Raw genomic sequence first — 19,079 nt, forward strand, 5'->3', positions numbered from 1 at the left:
ACCTGAGGATCATTCAGCTAACAGCTCTCTGCTGCGCTGATTGATCCTCTGGTACAGGTGAAGGTGCTCTCCCAGCCCCTCACCTCCACAATACTACTAACAAGCATATGTGGCAAACCTTTGTGGATTTTGTGTTTTATAGAAAAACATAAATTCATCTGAGTGAGATAACGAGGAAATGTTTGAATGAACATAAATGGAAAACATCTTATGGCAGCAAAGGCATGTTGTCATGTGAAAACAACATCATAGCCCTTCATTGTTAAAGTGGAGAAAACGATTATTATATTGACTTATCTTTTCTTAACCTCAGCCAAAGTACCTTTTCATAGCCTAAACCTAACCCCACATAGGACACAGGACACAAATTGCAGTCTGATGTCAAGTCCTACACTTTGAAAACCTGGATCCCACTAATTTAAGAAGCTCAATGATATACAATGTTCAAAAATGCTTCAAGGCCAACAGGTATCATTTATATCATTATCTGATAATGGGGAAACAATTAGCAGTTTTCCGTCTTGAAGCCTGCAGACTGCACACACAATGGGGTCTGGCCTTATACACCTGAACAACACCTCAGGAGGTTCTCCGCTCAGAGGAATTCACAAGCGCACAGAACTGTTGGGAGCACCCAGGTGAGGGATGGTGCAGCAGGCAGAGAAGGCATGCAACTTATTAGCTCTGCTGCAGAGCTTACGTCATCTCGTCTTCCTAAGTTGACATCTTCGTGGGCGACTTCTTTGTGTACGGATTCTCTTTTTCATCCTGAGATGTATTTGTATTCTATTCAGTTTTGTGTTGCATGTTACATCATCAACACGCTCTCGTGGCGAATCCTCAGAGAATCTCCTGCTGTTTACACACATTTTGGACATTATCCAGAGTTTATACTAGGGGTTTGCAAGAGGAAGATTCTCTCTCTCTCTCTCTCTCTCTTTCTCTCTGTCTCGCTCTTGGAGCGATGCGATCACAGTGGTGTCTGTCATCCATTAAATCACAGCTCAAACAGTTAAAAACTAAGGATGTCAATAGATTTAAACACATTTAAATGTAATCAGAACCTGGGCCACTGCACATGTAAGGCAGGAGGTCTACCCGCAATTAAAATTGTATGACTAACTTGACCAGTTTTCAAGCCGTTTGTTTTCTTACAAATGTCATAATGAAGACATAATACTGGTCAAAATGAATAGTGAAGTGTGTGCACAGGCAGTTTGAAAGGTCACATTAGTTATTCCAGTGTTTCCAGCTGCAGATTTTTGTGGCAGAGAATATTCCACAGAAGGAGAAAAATATAGAACAAATATAGAACAAATAAGAACATCCATTCATAATATAGACATAATAATGAGGAACCTTGGAGTATTGTGGGTAATTGTTGTCCCACAGTTTTTTATTTATTTTTCCATCAATAAGTTGGTAAATCCAGCTTCATTCTGTGATTTTGGGGTCTGGAAGCCTCAGAGCAAATCTTGTTAGAAATGCAAAGTTGAGCAGGAAATCATTTCCATTAGCACACCACTGTCCCTGCATGAATGTGTGTGTTTATAGCCGCAGCTGCCTTCAGCTTCCTCTGAAACAACAATGATGAATGGAGCCTTAAACAGGCAACTCCCTTTCTATTGTCCCTCAAGCCAGCGGCACATAATTATCTCTTTTCAGAATATTTTCTCTCTGTATTTGTTAATCAATCTTTCATTCTATCTTCTTGGCATCCACTTTCTCTCATATCACACATTATGAAAAGACTGATATTGGTTTCATGCTACAGGGCGTCAGACTCTTTATGAGCATGGACCCCAAGATGTAGACGCCAGCTTCAGAGGCGACTACACTTTTATTCAGCTTAACAACTGCTTCTCTGATCTTTAGGAAACTCAGACGTCAACTTCTTTGTCTGTGTGGTAAAGTTAAGTGGGCTGGAGAAAACATGAGACACCAAAGACAGAGAGGGAGCACAGAGAATTTGAGAAATTGAGGATGTTTGCCACTGGGAGTCGGAGGAGACTGAGCTGTTTGGATGTGTGAGCCCAGAATGTCCAGAGAAGAAACACAATTTCAAAGCTTCTGTTTGTGTTTTCTGTATTGAAGAGTGATCATTCATAACATCAGCTCACTACAGGCGGCCTCAGGGATCGGTGGACAGAGGCACAGGCATTTCAGGTTCAGTACACTGAGCTCATCCTCTGTTTACTGTACTGCTGAACACAGTGCCGAGAAGTGACTTAAAGGTATGTGATGGAGACGTTTCAAGTAAAAGACAATAGTAATGGAAGAAAATAGGTAAAACTGATTAATAGAAGTATAACATTTATACACAACATTGAGAAGGCAACAGGGGACCCTGCAGCTAGAAGGCCCCTAACATAACTGGTATAGTTACACACTTTACTCTGCTGTCCTGAGCCTTTAACTTGAATATGTGTACCTCAGGATTTCAGTGACCACGTGACCATACGCCCTGTCTGATTTATTCATATCTCGCAGTGTCAATATTCCTTAACCACAGCAGTCACCATTATTATGATAATGGTTTTGTTTAACCTTAACCACAGTGGTCATCTTTATGGCATGTGTAATTTTGCTTACATTTCAATATTGAATAGTTTTTACTTTTTATTCAAAGTTATATTATTTATTACTATGATGCAGATTTCAGTCATGTTTCTCTGCTTTACTGTGGAAAACAGTCAGATACAGATTTACAAACCTCTTTGAAACAGTCTCAACATTTTCAAAATCATATTTCAATCATATTATAAAGAAACTTTACATCAAGAAGGGAAAACTATACTTCTCTTAGGACATTTTTATTCATCTGTAAACCACAGGCAGTAAAGGCCTTTTCAGTCATGCCAAAGTTAAGATGGAAATATAGTGTGCTCTCTTTGATGGACCAAAATGTAACAAATAAGAAACCTATCAGAGGCTATTCAGGAATAGCTGTATGACCAACCCCTGAAACAAATTCAAACAAACAATTTATGTGGTATCAGGTTTGTCTTGATGTTTTAAAGATCCATTTTGTTTGACAAAGAATATATTTTGCATTCATACATACCTGTAGTTAATCTGTATTTGTGTGTATTTGCATTGTGTGCACATGTTATTGTGCATGTTAACGACTGTGCTCCCTGTCTGCCACATTGGATTTCTTCTGATGAGAGATCTGATGAGTGACAGTCAGGAAACAGATGTGCAATTTGCAGCCAATTAATTTCTAACTCACTCTCATTCTCTCCCTCTCCATGTGAGACACACACGTTGGTCACCGCTCTGTGGAGCCCCACATTTCTGTTGTCGTCATGATAGAAAACTCACTTATCGTGCTCTCAGAAGATAACCATGCCCCGCTGCATACTCTTCTTTCTCTCCCCCTCCCGCCTGCTGTGGATGAGCAGAAAATATTTCTATTATTTTCACATCCAGACAACAACCAATCTGGTCCAAGATTTCCCAAGAAAAGACAAAGTAAAAAAATAGAGGTTGGGAGTGCACTGATGACAAGATGGGAATACAGAGAGAGAGAGGTTATACACCCCACTAATTAGCCAAGGTCTTCACAAGTTCAAGGACAGTTTCAATTTAGCTGGTAAAGATGAGAGGATGAGAAAGGGAGGGAAGGGTGAGACTTCCTACATCTTAATTATCCCAGTGGTTTTTGGCTGGTGGTGCCTTGAGTGGATTGTGTGTGTCGGGGGAGGGGAGGGAGTGGGGCGAGTTGGGGCTGAGGAGACGAGTTGGAGAGCTTCCACAGAAAGCCTGGTCGTCTTATCCAGGGCCGAGTTCAGCTGGGCCCAGCACAAAGCTTCCCGGGGTCGACACTTTCCCTTTCAATTACTCCACCGCTTGCGCAAGGATCCTCAGCCCAGGAGGATCATGGGTAACACCAGGGTTAAACATGCAGGCATACAAATTGACTCTGCCCATTCTGGTAATACTTAAAAATAATCAGTTCTGTATATTGTTGAAGGTTGAAATGTATTGTGACCATGATACAAGAGAGCACAAGATGAATACCAATTTTCAATACCCACCAGTAATCCTCTCTACAGCTCATCTGAAGGAGGGAGAGAGGGAGAATTGCTTTCTTCGGTAAAGGAGGAAGAAGTCGCTGGTACCCAGTGAGTCACACGCTGTGTTTACATCCACTGAGATGTGTCTTTGCCATTATTGCTTTTATTTTTAAATCTAGGAGATGAATACCATACACTTTTCTTGTGACAGAATGCTTGACATTAACTCAAAGGGCTGGTCCAGGTTAAGGGGGACCCTCATTTGGTTTCTTGAAGGGTTACTCTCTGAAAATAAACACAAACCAATGAGAGCGATTTGTCAGAACTGTAGGCTCACAGTCCTGTATTACCAGACAGTTCATCCAGATTAGCAGTAAGACGGTGATTTCTTGTATTCCCGCTGGTTTTTGATTGGGGTTTTATTTTAATCTTAAACATATCAAATAAGTATTATGTTAAGAACACAGGTAAGGGCCCAAATGCAGATGACACACAGCAAGGTACAGTTACTGGAGCTGGCCGGAAAACAGCAGAGAAATCCAGGGAAGAAAATCACGAGGGATATTAACAAAACTGAAGCACAAGGAAAATCCTCATGTGTATACAGACAAACTGACACTGAACAAAGAGCGACACAGAGAAGATATACAAACAAAACAAAATGAAAAATACAAATGAGGACGAGGCAAGTAATCAACAAACAAGGGAAAACAGTCAAAGAAACGAAGTAAAGCAAGAGACACACAAGGATAGCACAAGTTCCAAAATAAAACAGATAAAGTTCAAACGCATGGAGATTCTGAGTTCATACATAAATCAAAGGTCACAAAAAACACAGGGTCAAAACACAAAAAGTGTTTGGTTCATCAAGAATGAATACAGTCACGTTAATCTTAGATCCTCTTTGGTCCGATGAAGACTGCACTGTTTGAAACAACAGTTTGCCTATGCATATTTGTAAAGCTGCCTTTATGATTTCTACCAGATTTCTTCTGGAATTATTTTGTTTGTTTCCCATTTGCTTTCAAGAGAAGCCAGACTGTTCATGTTATGTGTGTTTAGCAAAGCATACATTCTACGAATAATTTATTTTGTGTCAACTTTACATCATTAAAGGAGTATGGAAAGGATAAAGGAGGATATAATAGGTTACAGGTCATTTGGACCTCCTAAAATGTTTACTTCTAAGCAAATAAAAGTGTAGATAACCCTGTTCAGGATTGTTTTCTGAGATATAAGAGAAGCTCCTCCAGAGCCACAGAGGTCAGGACGCCTATTAACAACCTGCATGATGTCATCAGGTAATGTGCAAAAGTGTCCCTTTAATATGATGTCATTTCTTTTGAAATTATGTGGGGTGGCTCTTGCAGTGAGGGATGAGGCCAACTTGCATACTAATAGAATATTAGCTATGAGGAGGAAAGCTGTATGATTTGATTAGAAGGGGAGAAGGGTGGGATTAATAAAAAGAACCGTGGCAGCTTTACTGGTTTGAATTTAATGTTTGTGTCCTCGATTGCAGGATGAGGTCACCATTAGAGACCTAGTCAAACGAAAAAATAAATGTTCCATGTTTTGATCCTGTGTCTCTGTGTTAATTCTCTTGGGTTAATGCCAAAGATAACTCCAAAACACAATTTGAGTGTACAGTATCAGAATCCTTCTCTTTCTCCCTGCAAAACATACAATTCTTTTGATTACACATACTGCACTTTGGAGCATCTCCATGAAATCATCAAATTAAATGATGTGATATCGGGTGACTCTGGTGTCTCGCACCAATGGGCCCATACAAACATTCTAACCTCTAAAGCATCATAGTAATTCAGTCAGACAACTCACGTCAAAATGTTTATTGCAACAGTAGAACAGGTTAGTGTTTGATGTCCAGGCTCCGACTTAATCCAATAGAACCAATAGACTGAGGAACAGCTTCTGTCCATGGGCTGTCAGAACAATGAACTCAAAAAAATAATTTTTATACTATCCAACCACAACTACCTCCTTTTGCACCTCTATTTTGTATAGTTTTGAATGTTTTTTTTCCTGTAAACATGTTTATTTTTATTGTTATATTTTATTTCTTTTTTTACTAAATGCACCTTTCAGTGGTAGCTGCTGTAATTTCGCCATGCTTCATTGTGTGATGACATTGAAGGCATTCTATTCAATTCTAATCACTCCCACAGATATGATTGCATAAATATGGTGGGAGTGATGAGCTAATACTTATAACCACCCATCAGAGCCTACAGGTGTGTTACCTTTCTCATCTTTTCTTCCTAAGTATCTTGGCTCTGAACTGTAGTTAGGAGCTCACTGGTAGTTTTGCTAGCTATCTGTAACGGTAACCAGCCATCTGGACCATCCCGTTGAAGGAAGATGACGAGACATTCTATATACACATCTGCGTCATCACCAAACAGCAACATTTATTCTCTTTCCTTACTCCTAGGTTTACTATGTAACGTCACACATGTTGGCTTACGTGCTTGAAGGGACAGGCCGAGCCTGTAACAGGTGAATGCTGGGAGGGTGGAGGGTTGAAGCTGAAGGGTGGGTGTTTGCTATAGATGATTACAGACAGTGAGGTATGTCATGATTGGAGCAGCCCAGCTTGAGTTGGCTGCCTGAACTAGCTTGCAAGTGACGCTCCATTTATCGCCCTCTGTTTGGACTTTTCTTAAATACATCTTAGGTTTCTTTAGTGTATTCTTCATTGTTTGTCTTTTGAATGACCTCTGTGAGCTTTATGTCACAAGCAAATTTACCATTTCATCAGGAGAAGGGAGGGAAGATGGGTGCTTTCAAAATGTCACAGCCCTGCACTTTAGGTGCATGTTTGCACGACCCTGTAATTGAGTCTACATGTCACCTTGAATAAACCAGTTGACATAACATCCATTTCCTCTATGGCTGTGCTGTGGTCTACCCCATAAGTGTGGATTTGCTCTAGCAATGAAAACCATGAGTAGTCAGAGTACAGCAATAAGTATGCAATGCAAACATTAGGGATCATGATGACATTTTAATACCCAACTCTGTTGTAGAGATTCAGTAAACATGGAGCCTGTTTGAACGATGCTGATTGGCCATGGAAACAATTATCCAGCCATACTTGTAGAACTGTGTGGCTTTAGGTGCAGCCTTGCTTTGAGCTGAATGCTAGCATCTGCACGCTGACAAAACACTGGTATGTTGATGTTGATAATGTTTAATATGTTGTATTTATAAAGTACTTAAATAAAATTACTTAATTAAAAGTCTTGATTAGCACTAGAGGAAAGGGGAAAGGAAGTCAGAGAGGTGTTCATTTATCCTCTGGGGACCATGAATGTCTTTATAATCTCTCATGCATTGGTTGTTGAAACTTTTAAATCAAGATCCAAGTGTTGGTCCAACAAACAGATTTTGCTCTTGTCCTCACACTGTTATTTAGCTGTTATGAAGGGCCTCAGGTGGTGTAGGTGAAGTGACAAGGCCATGTTGATAGTGGTAGTTGAGAAAAGTTATATTTTTTAATCTGGACGATAGTTGTAGTCTTGCACTCGATTGATCAAATGAACAGTGACAGTGGGAGCTGTGTCTGAAAGCAAAACCAAGAGGAGTTCACACCAGAGTTGTTTCTTACCTGAACAACTAGTGAATGGGTGAAGTTGGTATGAAAGTTGGATTGTCGGTTATGAAAAGGTTGTGTCTGGTGTCTGTGGTTCAGACTTTTTCATCGATCAACTTGACCTTTCATGCATTTACCTTAAACCAAGCTTAAGAGCTAAATTTAGCCTGGAAGCGATATGCATATATCCAGTTTCTGTTGATTTTATTTGGACAGATGTCTGAACTTTTGATTGACACATTTGACTATTTATTCACTGACAGTCAAGTGCCAGCTAAGTACACAGTTGTGTATCTTTCCAAAATGAAATGCTAATGCCTTAATGCTAATTCCTAGTTTGCATCTGCTGGTGAACACTGGAGCAAAAATAGACTGACTGTTGTGTGTAGTGAGGTTGGGATCTGTCCATGGAATAGAGATTATTTCCAACCATCTTCCACTGAAAAAATGCTCCTGTGTACATACCCACTGATGCATTCAAATAAAACAGAATTTTTAGGTTTAATCCTCTGGACATTTTCTAGGCATCTGTACGTAGAGGTTTGCAGCAATGCAGCTTATATATCTCCTCACAATACAGAGTGGAACAGACGGTTTCCTGTGATTTCTCCTGGTGCATGAAGGTGTAACGCACATTTAGAAATACCCACACATTTCACCCACTGTTCCTCCTCATAATTCTATTATTGGCCGCCAGTGGCATTCAGGAAACAATGTAAATCTAATCACATACACGAGGGGCATCACATTAAAGGGAAATACGTCCCGTTGGAATTACATTAAGTGAATTCCAACATGCTGAAATGTAGAACACACAATTGCATGTGTTAACTGCATCAGCATATTTAACGCCAGCAATAATCCCAGTTTAACAGTCTTTATGGAGACTTTAACAATTGAAATAACTCTTAGATAAAGAAACACTAGAAAGCGAATGAGGAGGTGAATTTTTAACCTCATGCAAAAAGAAGAACAAACGCTCTCTACTCTTGTCCTACAAAGTCATGCAGATAATGAGGTTCTAAATCAGCACCAATTATCAGGAAACCACAGTGTTTGCCTTCTGAGAGATTCAAATATAGCATAGCATACACCTGTCACACTAACGTGAGTGCCGGCTGTGTGACAGGAGTCGTCACAAGTTTCATTTGAAGTCAAAGCTAATAAACTTCCAGTGTGGTTAGGGAGACGCACAGGCACAGCCTATCATGTGGGAAATATAGACAGCAGCTGAATGATTTGCTGCATATAAATCTGTAAAATGTGTTGACGTGCGAATATGTGACTTAACCCAGAACGTTTCTCTCCCTCTCTCTCTATTCGTCTCTGCACAGTGGGATGCCATTAATGAGATGGACGAGTACTTCAGTCCCATCCACACGTACCAGGTGTGTAATGTTCTCAGTGCAAGTGGGGTTGAATGTCTTATTAAAATTGATTGTTGTATCAACTTAAGTGAAATATAATGCAGGCCTTTGCTCCCAGGGAAACTATGGAAACAGCATGATTATTCAGTTCACTGTTTAATTATAGCATTTATAATAGAGCTTAACTCAAAAGTTTATTCAGTCAACTGTTGACATAACCAATTCATCACTACAGTCCATTTTGAAGCAGAAAGGTGCCTCAAGTATTCAAATTTATCTTTAGGATTTTATTTGACTCTTTGACTGGTAAAAGGTTTACGAACCCAATGTTGAAAATAATAATCTGAGTGAATTATCATAAAAAAAAAAAATTGTGGTTGTATCTAAGTTAATTTCAAAGCTTTCACCAATAACGCTGATGGGGAAAACACCCAATTGATTATAATCAATTGTTTAAAATTACGATTAAATTTTAATGACTTGAGTTTCAGTCAAACATAAATAAATAGAAAAATAAATAAATAAATAGAATCTGACCTGAAATAAGGACATAAGAAATGACCATGTTTGAACTCCACTCAGACCCAGACACCAGTGAGCACCATACAAATAAATGAACTGCTTATTATAAGGAGATAAAAGTCAGTTTTGAAATAAAAATCAGATACACTTTTTTTACTTCTAGGAAAAAATAATCCAGTAGTCCACATTCCACATCTTTAATTCTTCTGTTTCTTTGTTTGTATTTATTAATGTTGTTTCTGCAGCTGCCCATTATAACAGTTTCTCTCTGAATCAGGTCTGTAACGTGATGAGTCCCAGCCAGAACAACTGGCTGAGGACGATCTGGATCCCCCGAGAGGGAGCCAGGAGGATCTACATTGAGGTCAAGTTCACTCTGAGAGACTGCAACAGCATGCCTGGAGTCCTGGGCACCTGCAAGGTGACGCTCACACACAGAGAAGGGAGGGGTGCAAAAAAATATCACTCTCCACAATTTAAAATGCTTCAAAATGACATTTAAACATAATTATGTAAGTGCATTTTTTGCTCTTCAGACCACTTTGACATTTAGTCAAAAACTGTGAAATTTGGAACCTGTAACTAAAAAGCTGTTTGACTAAATATAGACCTGATGGGCACGCAGCAAACGTTTTCTGAAAAAGAAAAAAAATAGCAAAATTGTGGAGTGGATTTTTGGAAGTTACATGTTTCTGTGTGTTGTGGTGAATGCACATCTTTAAATTTGGCTCAGATTTCAAGGCACAACATCCTGTTACTGGCCAAATCTGCAGATTAAGAGCGTCCCTCTCTGTGTGTGTCAGTATTTCCATATTAGTGAAACTTTTGTGACTTGTGAAGTATCAGATTTCACACTGAGCTAAAAAAGGATAGGCCAGGACAAAAAAAAAATCAATTTCAAATGATGTCCCTCCAGATGGGATTTAAATTACTGGAGGAACAAAATCACCCCATCTCCCCCTGAGAAATAAGTCCAGTCCAAATGAGGCCTCTTGTAATGAACACATTACAACACAAGCTCTTCTTGTTCCACAGGAAACCTTCAACCTGTACTACTACGAGTCTGACAGAGCGGTGGGCTCGGCCATACGGGAGAATCAGTTCATTAAGATCGACACCATCGCTGCTGATGAGAGCTTCACAGGCGTGGACCTGGGAGTCCGCAGGCTAAAACTCAACACTGAGGTATGTACTACAACGAAAAAAAACAAAAAAAAAACATGGCAAGAACGCTGACTGATACAACAAGAAAATGTCAGTCCAGGCTCTTTGAAGCAATATCTCACTTTGAATACGAGGTTTATTACAATTCATACCACGTCCACATCCACAGGAGTTCAAGACATCCTGGAGATCCTCTACCAGTTCTGTCACTGACACTGTTTTGTGCTCAGTTCAGATTTCTAAAAGAAAACAAACAGGGCTCACATCAGCACCATGGGAGATAAGCTGATGTTGAGAACAGCTTTGCATTTAATAAATATGAATTATGGCATTTTTCTGCATATTTACCTAATTACCAACAGATCTCTTTTAAAAACCCAAACCAATGATAAAAAGACCCCACTAGGCACTAAGTGTTGTGTCCGTGTGAAAAACCTGATCTTATATTCCCCTGCAGCACAAATCTCCATCATTGTTATTAAAAGTGATGAATGAGCAACAGTGTTGCTCCAGCTGACATGAACATACTGTGGTTTATTGTCACTCAGTCTGACACACAATCCTGCTTCCAGTGTTCAAGTGCAAGTGTCAAACATTGAAACACCATCAACAGCAGCACCATACCATGTTTCAGCTACACAGACTAAGAGCAACAGTTTCTAACTGTTTTAGGAAATAATGAAGCCTTTGATGATAAAAAATAATGATTGACTGACTTGAGGTTAAGATTCACAGAACAGGAAGATTAAGTGCAGATGTTCAATGCAGCATTCCAAGTCAATCTAGAAACTTCAGTGACTAAACCTGATCTTCCCTCGGTGTCCTGCACCTGGAGAGACCGGCTTCTCCACACTGTTCAGGTGCAGATTCTCTGACTCAAACATACTCGGATACACAATCGTCAACTCTCTGTGACTTTCAGTTCAACTTTAAAAATAACAGAGAGTTGAGTTGAGTTGCAATACTCCTTGTTTTGTTTAAAAGTTTTTTTTCTGCATTAGTAGAGCAGAAAAAACTGGTTGATAAAGAAAATCTCAGCCTAACTTGAAACCAAACAGAAAGTGCCTCTGCAGATATCCACAATTATTTCGCATTATTTTTAAATTCATGATGTCTTTTTTACCTGCTCACTCTATTTGAAATTAATCCAATCTAGGATAACATACAAATAGAATACATGCACAAATACATAAACTGTATATGTACATGCGAACATGTATCTAATGTATATCTACATTTATGTATAAATCAATATATACAAGGCTATCTCTCTATATGTCTTGTCTTGTCTCCATTATTAACAAATCCTCATAACATAACAGTTTGAACAGATTTCGGTCCCCACAACACGAGTAATACCCAGAACCCCCCTCTGCACTACACACACATGTACAGTGTATGCACATCTTTATATCTTTTCTCACCATATCTTGTCATTGTATATCCTTTTATTCAGAAAAAAGAATTTCATGATTCTGGACATTTAATTCAGTGTCTGTCAGATTAAATATTCCGGGCTCTCCATGTTCCCAGTTACAGTAAAAAAAAAACATATTTTCTTTTTTTTTCATTTATCCACCACTGTGTTCTCTATAACAATGGATTTCCACAACCATGTGTGATAAGTCTAGCACTTAGTTCCTGGTGGAGAAATTACACAAAATGAGCTGTGTGTGTGATTCTCCATAACCGTTAAATGTTAGCGCAGAAAAAAAGAATCCTGAGACACTTTAAATGGCAACTGTTGACTCTGATTACACAGCATATGTTTAATTTCAAGCAACAAAACGCATCACTATAATAGTCTGTAGCTGTTTAATTAGGACACAGTTGAAAATCTTTCCAGTCCATCATCCCACATTGTAAACAAAGCCACTAATTAGGATGTAGTAATGATGTTTCAGCACTGCTACTTTAAATAAAATAGATCTTTATGTACATCAGCAAACAGAAGAGATCCTGTGAAGAGGAAACAGGGGAGTGCCCTGGAAAACCTTAGTTTAGCTCAGTCTGTCTCTTCCCATTCTCCCACTGATGTCATCTCACAGTGTTAACACAAACTGAACCATCATAGCTATCATTACAAATGAATCACTTCAATATAACTACAAAGGGAGAAGGTCATTTGCTTGGAACCACTTAAGGCTCAATTAAAGGTCCAGTGTGTAGAATGTTGTGATATCTAGTGATGAAATTTCATGTTGCAGCTGAAGACCCCTCACCTCACCCTCTCCTTCCAAACATGAAAAAGAAACTGTGGTAGCTTCAGTTGACTTAAAAACTTATAAGGTGTTTAGTTTGTCCAGTCTGGACTAATGTAAAAAAACATGGCGGCCTCCATAGAGAGGGTCCCCTCGATGTAAATAATGAAGTATTTGAATATAAAGGGTCTTTTCTGGGGTAAAGAAAACTACAATTCATACAATTTAGATGAAACAAACTAGTGAAAACATCAGGAGGATTATTCTACATTAAATTTCTGCCAATAGTTCCCTTTCACCTCAATCTTACACACTGGACCTTTAAACCAGTATTCGAAGAAACATCTTAAAATAGCAATTTGTGTTTGACGGTTCACTGACTTGGAGTAGGGAGAAAGTTTCCTCTTTCATTCCCATTCCTCACCCTGAATGTCAGTTATGTCTTTTAAAATGCGCTATAAGAAGTGTAGAACTGACTGACGCTACATCCATACTACTGCAACTGCACAACAGCTGTTAGCATCAGCAAACACATCGGTCACTTTTCTATTGAACTATTTGTGTTAAATGGTGAACATCTTTCTGCAAACTCTTAAAGCTTCACTGGGTCAAAACCATATCTGGTTTGATCCAGTAGATCATCAGAGAAAATTCCCAGCGTGGTCCCACGTGAACATGAGGCGTTCATGCCCCACCTCCTAAATCCAATCTGCTCTGATTCGTCAGCTGGCCCACTCTTTGGTGATTGGTCAGTTTGTATGTCAGCAGCAGTGGCCAGAGGCATAATGTTTTCAGGTTGCTCGTCCATCCATCTGTCCGTCCGTCCCATTCTTGGGAAAGCGACTTTGCAAGAATGCCTTCATGGAATTTTTTTTAAATTTGGTACTTTGACTTAAGGATGTACTGATTCAATTTGATGGTCGAAGGTCAAAGGTCACTCTTTATTCTCATAAAAACATTTTGCTCTCGTGAAGTTAATATCTAAAACCGGAAGGGAATTCTCTCTGATAAACAGATTTGATTTTTGGTGGTCAAAGTTCACGGTGGCCTCAAAAAAAATTGTTTTCAGCCCCTTGAATGTGATATCTCAACACCGACTTGAAATTTCTTCAACTGTTAATCGGTTGTCACTTGAAGATATACATGATTGAATATTAGTAGTCAAAGGTAAACATCACATTACCGTATAATAGTCTCGAAAATAAATAATGGAGAAATATGTACACAGAAACTGAACTAGTTGGTGGAAGCATACAACTGCAGTGCGGTAATTCTAGTTGGAGCACTTTTCAGATATGTCATGCACTGTTACCATGGTAAAGAAATTGAAGCTAAAATAGCCAGTAGTTTGCTCCATATTGTATTTTACATGTCACAGGTTTCTTGGTGGAACGGTGGTGCAGTGTTTCATACGAGAGCCTTTCTTTCTGGAGTTACAATTAGACTTGCTAATTAGATGAGGTGATTAATATTGTGTACATTTTTGAGCAGACTTCATCCACCTAACAAAAAACAATCAAGACAAACCCTCCAATCTTAATTGCAGCTTCCCTCAAAGTCAATTAGAAACAACTTCACTACTTCCTCCTCCCAGCTGTCACCCAATCGGATGTTTTTGAGTCTTGATGCCAAAAATAGATGTCCTTATATTTGCAGATGCTTCCACAACTAAATATCAAAGTGAGTCATTGAATCAGTTCCTGGGTGTTAACCAGACAGTCAAGTGTGATATGATATTTTACAATAAAAAGCAAGCACACAAAAATGTAATAACATCCATGTTCCCAGGTTGTTGTTTGAAGCGGAGCAGTTGATTAATGACTGCTGCCAAGGCACAACACCAACACCAGTCCAGAGATTAAATCAAGGCTTTGTTCACACTGTTCTACCTGTTTTGTTTAGCACCTCTGTTTGTGCTTTGAGCAGGAAGAAGTGATAGAACTCTCTGAACTTTTGTAAGTTGTCTTATAAAACCTATAGGGAGGCTTCTTAAATCCATGTGTCCTGTGTCTTATTTACAGTGTACAGAAGTGACGGCATGCACTGAAAGTACACTTGTAAATTCACCACAGGCGCTGAACATAAAAAAAAACCAACAACCTTTCTTCTTAAATATTGTCAAGTACAGTTCCCTTATGCCTCATGTTCCATTTAGAAAAGTGTCATAAGTTGTAACGTTTAAATGTTAAGAAAAATCTATTATGAATTTCTTAAGAAAAAGCAATAGTTTAAGGTAGGGGCGGGTATGACTGTCTTTAAATTATAAAAACATGATTCTATGTTAGGCCTCATATTAAATACTAAATGATGCACTTGAAATGCCTTTCCCTGCTGATGGAGTCGCACATGAGCACGTTCAGATTTGTTTTGGGGATGTTTGGCCACTCGAAATCACATCTTATAAAACCAGTTTTTGAAAGAAATGTATTTTTATGCTATATTCATGCCATAAATCATTGAGAAATACATGAGGGGGAATCCCCATATTTTACTCACCAAAGTCGGATTTCAGAAATTTTTACTGCAAATGTGAATTGGTTCCTTATCAAGCAATGCTTTGTGAAGTCTGCTGCTGTTTTTAAACATAAACTCCAGAGGATGTCCGCACAATTTGGTGCGAGGTTTCCCCTTCACACATGAACGATGCAGCATGAGATTCTCTGCTCAGACACGTTCACAGCAACACAGAAGAGTGGTGGGGGTAAATTCAAACATCAGGGGACCCTCTTGACGTGGACTTATAAGACTTCTGTAGCCTGCTACTCATCTTTGTTTGAACGTAGCAAATAGCCACTGCTAGCACACCCCTACACACCCTAATCTCTGGTGGACTGTCAGCATCTTAGGTAATATCAGCACCAGGTTTCCAATGGGAGTGGTGAATGAATAGTGAAATGAAGACAACAGTATCTCCAGTTTCATTAGGCTCGTCAGGAGTCTAGCAGGGTAACAGCAGTGTACTAAGAGTCATTGTATAGTGACTCTGTTTTCCTTCAACTGGGTGCAAGTGTAATTTCATGCCAAAGCAAGTCTCAAAATCACACTGCATCATTTAGACTGCATGAAGAGAGGCTCAGCTGTTCCACTGAACCTGCCTCATTGTTCACAAGGTCGAGTGAAGCCACAAAAACCAGAATCTATCACACAATGAAATTTGACTTTGTACTGCTGCTGGCTTTGTCGCAGCACATGAATGTAGACTTTAAAGTGTTCCTTCTTTCTTATTATGGCAATGACTTTGTTCCTTGCCCACTCACTCATAGCTTCACCTTGTCACATCCAGCTCCATGCTGTTAAATACCCTCAAAACAAGCTGCGACATGAACACAGACATGATATATCATACTGTGTCTAATTGTTTATGTTATTGTCTAAAAGGACTGACCGCTCCCTGGACAGCCTGAAGTGTGTGATGTGTCAGCTGCTCCTCCCTCCTCACAGGTGCGGGGCGTGGGCCCTCTGAACAGACGAGGCTTCTACCTGGCCTTCCAGGACATCGGCGCCTGTATCGCCCTCACGTCGGTGCGGGTGTACTACAAGCGCTGCGTGGGTGTGAGCCGCAACCTGGCCGTGTTCACCGACGTGGTGACGGGTGCCGACTCGTCCTCCCTGGTGGAGGTCAGGGGTCAGTGTGTGGACCATGCAGAGGAAAGGGACACCCCCAAGATGTACTGCAGCGCTGAAGGAGAATGGCTGGTGCCCATCGGGAGGTGCGTGTGCTCCGCTGGATTCGAAGAGCATAGAGACTCGTGTGTGGGTGAGTTAACTTTGTGCTGTTTCAGCTGGTTTTCTTTGTGGTTGTGCAAAAGCTGTAATATGAACTTTGGTACAATGCAAACAGTCACACAGGGAAATCAAGTGCAGATTGTGGTGTGTTGACTTCCGGACTTCAAATTCACTGAAGTCTGAATGCCGATTGTTTGAAACGTCAACTAAGTGATAACATGGGTTATTAATATAAATGATCTTGAAAATTATGCCAGATCATTTAGCAACCATGATTTGTGTAAGTAAAAATTAAGGTATAGGTGTTTTCTGCTTGCGTCCTGCTCCATGTATTTGGCTTCTCACAGACAGTAACGACAGGTTCAGTGTTGCAGTTTCGACCATAGGCTCGGGACAGACTTCAAACATTGTTGAACACAAATTGTCTCATGTTCCTTTCTCAAAAAAAATGGGCATCCATTTAACCTTGGTAATTTCTACTGTGAAAAAAGCGAGTGAGTGGATGTTACAGTGGATGGAGAGCAGCACAAAGTGTAAACTCTCTGGAGAGGGCGAAGAGGTGAACTTAAGCTGAGCTGTGGCTCTGCTCTGAAACCTGAATAATAAATGTTGAATTATAAAACAGCAGTCGTTCACTATCCATAGTTGGACTTTTTATTATCAGTTTTTTTTTTCTTTTAAATGTATTTGTATTCACTCACACATGTATTACCAACAGTCAATGAATATCAATGAAATACGTTCAAAGGACAGGTTATGTATCAGCTGGAAAATCCCCTCAATTTAAATGAACAGCCAAAGCAACACTGGGCTATAAAGTAGAACCCTGCAGACTGAATGAGTCCCGCACATCTGGAGTACACCTGTTACAGTAACTCCTGTCAGCTGGGAAGGATGCAGTCGGTCGGAGTTACAGTCAGGCTGGATGGTTGCTGGAGCCTATAACAGAATTATACATCCAGCCACTTTGTAAAATCCTGTCTGTCTTTGCAAATCTATTGATCATGAAATGTTTCAGCTCTCGAATATCTTCCTTTCTGTTTGCATAGAAGACAGGTTGACCTGACTATAATCTCAACTGTTTCTTCTCAGTGGTAGACCTTGGGCTCCTCACAATATAAGGTACAACAACACAGCTATAGTTTAAACAGTGTTGGAAGCATAGACAATCTTAAGAAGAAGAAGAAGAAGGAGCAATAACTGTCCTTGTACAAAATAGGTAGGTTAAATAAAGCCACAAAGCAGTAATGACTACAGAGAATGCAGAATATTTTATTTGATGAATACAAATTCTGGCTGCAGTAAAACAATATATGCAGAATAGGTTACATTAAAAAAACAGCTGTTATAGCCACGCAGAGCCAGTCAGGAGCTGCAGAAGGCAGAAGCAAGTGCACACAGATAAATCAGGTCCGACCTGATTGTACAGACAGTGAGTGACAGACAGGTTACATGACAGATGAGGCAGACACTCCAGTAGCGTCAGCGGCATATGACAGAGAGAGAGAAACCCCACAGCTTTAGCGTCAGGTGAGGGAGAGCAGAGGCCGCTGTGGCCCTAAGAGCTCAATTCAATGAGCTCCATATCTGTGTCCAATGCTGTAAAGTGGTTCAGTAAATGTCATTAGAGTTCCCCTGCTCTGTGCTGCAGTGGCTCATTTCCAATAAGTCTAAATATATTAAAAAATAGAAGTGGGTGTATTATTCAATTTGTGCAGATCATTTAAGGGCCCTTTGGAAGATGGGGCCAGTTTCATTGGGACTACTGAAACTATAACTATACGTCTGAGTGTGAGGAGAGGGTCTACACACCCTCTCATAACAACAGCACTGACACGTTGTTAGAGGATGTAAACAGACAGAGGTAGTGGATGGTAGTGGGTGAGTAATTGTTCCTGCTGTCCACACTGGCCACAAACAAATCCCGCCTGAAAGCAATTTTAGAAGCGATGAGGGACAAAATCCCCAGCCCTCAGTCTGTTAGCAAAACAAAAAAACACCGAAGTTCAGCCGAAGATAATGTGACGATTCAACAGTCTGAGTTATACAAATCCTGGAGGTATGTTCTGCTACCACTTGTTATCTCTGGTCTCATCTCTCTGCAACGGCTGAGCCGGACAGGGAAAAGTACGACAACAACAGCTCAGCAATTGTTTTGTAGTGTGGAGGCTGCTGAGTGGCTCGACATCAACACACTGCACCAGACATGGTTTTCAGTGAATTATTAGTACAATACAAATAGAAAACATATTTGAAGAACAGTTTGCTGAAGCTCTTTATAATATCTCAACAGCTCTATCTCATGTTGCAAATAGTGACCTTCAATTTTTAAATGTGTTACAGTGTCGAATGGAGTATCAGGGCCATGTAAGAGAAAGTCTCAATATTATGAGAATAAAATCGGAATATCATATATTGTCATTTTAAAAAGAGAATATATATCAGTTTCACAATTCACATAATA

The 19,079-nt window shown here is 39.8% G+C and overlaps 1 protein-coding gene across 4 annotated transcripts in view; it reads left to right on the forward strand.

The window, feature by feature from the left end:
- The window catches only part of epha8 (eph receptor A8), a 107,870-nt gene that overhangs the window by 37,730 nt on the left and 51,061 nt on the right, over positions 1 to 19,079 (forward strand). For all 4 annotated transcript variants that reach the window (XM_069513354.1, XM_020087139.2, XM_069513363.1 and 1 more), the window contains exons 3-6: positions 8,970 to 9,023; positions 9,802 to 9,945; positions 10,560 to 10,709; positions 16,331 to 16,646. In XM_069513354.1, coding sequence (XP_069369455.1) covers positions 8,970 to 9,023; positions 9,802 to 9,945; positions 10,560 to 10,709; positions 16,331 to 16,646 — 664 coding nt within the window. The remainder of the gene's footprint in view (positions 1 to 8,969; positions 9,024 to 9,801; positions 9,946 to 10,559; positions 10,710 to 16,330; positions 16,647 to 19,079) is intronic.

The sequence above is a fragment of the Paralichthys olivaceus genome, chromosome 2 (assembly GCF_024713975.1).
Source record: "Paralichthys olivaceus isolate ysfri-2021 chromosome 2, ASM2471397v2, whole genome shotgun sequence".
In the NCBI taxonomy this organism is placed as follows: Eukaryota; Metazoa; Chordata; class Actinopteri; order Pleuronectiformes; family Paralichthyidae; genus Paralichthys; species Paralichthys olivaceus.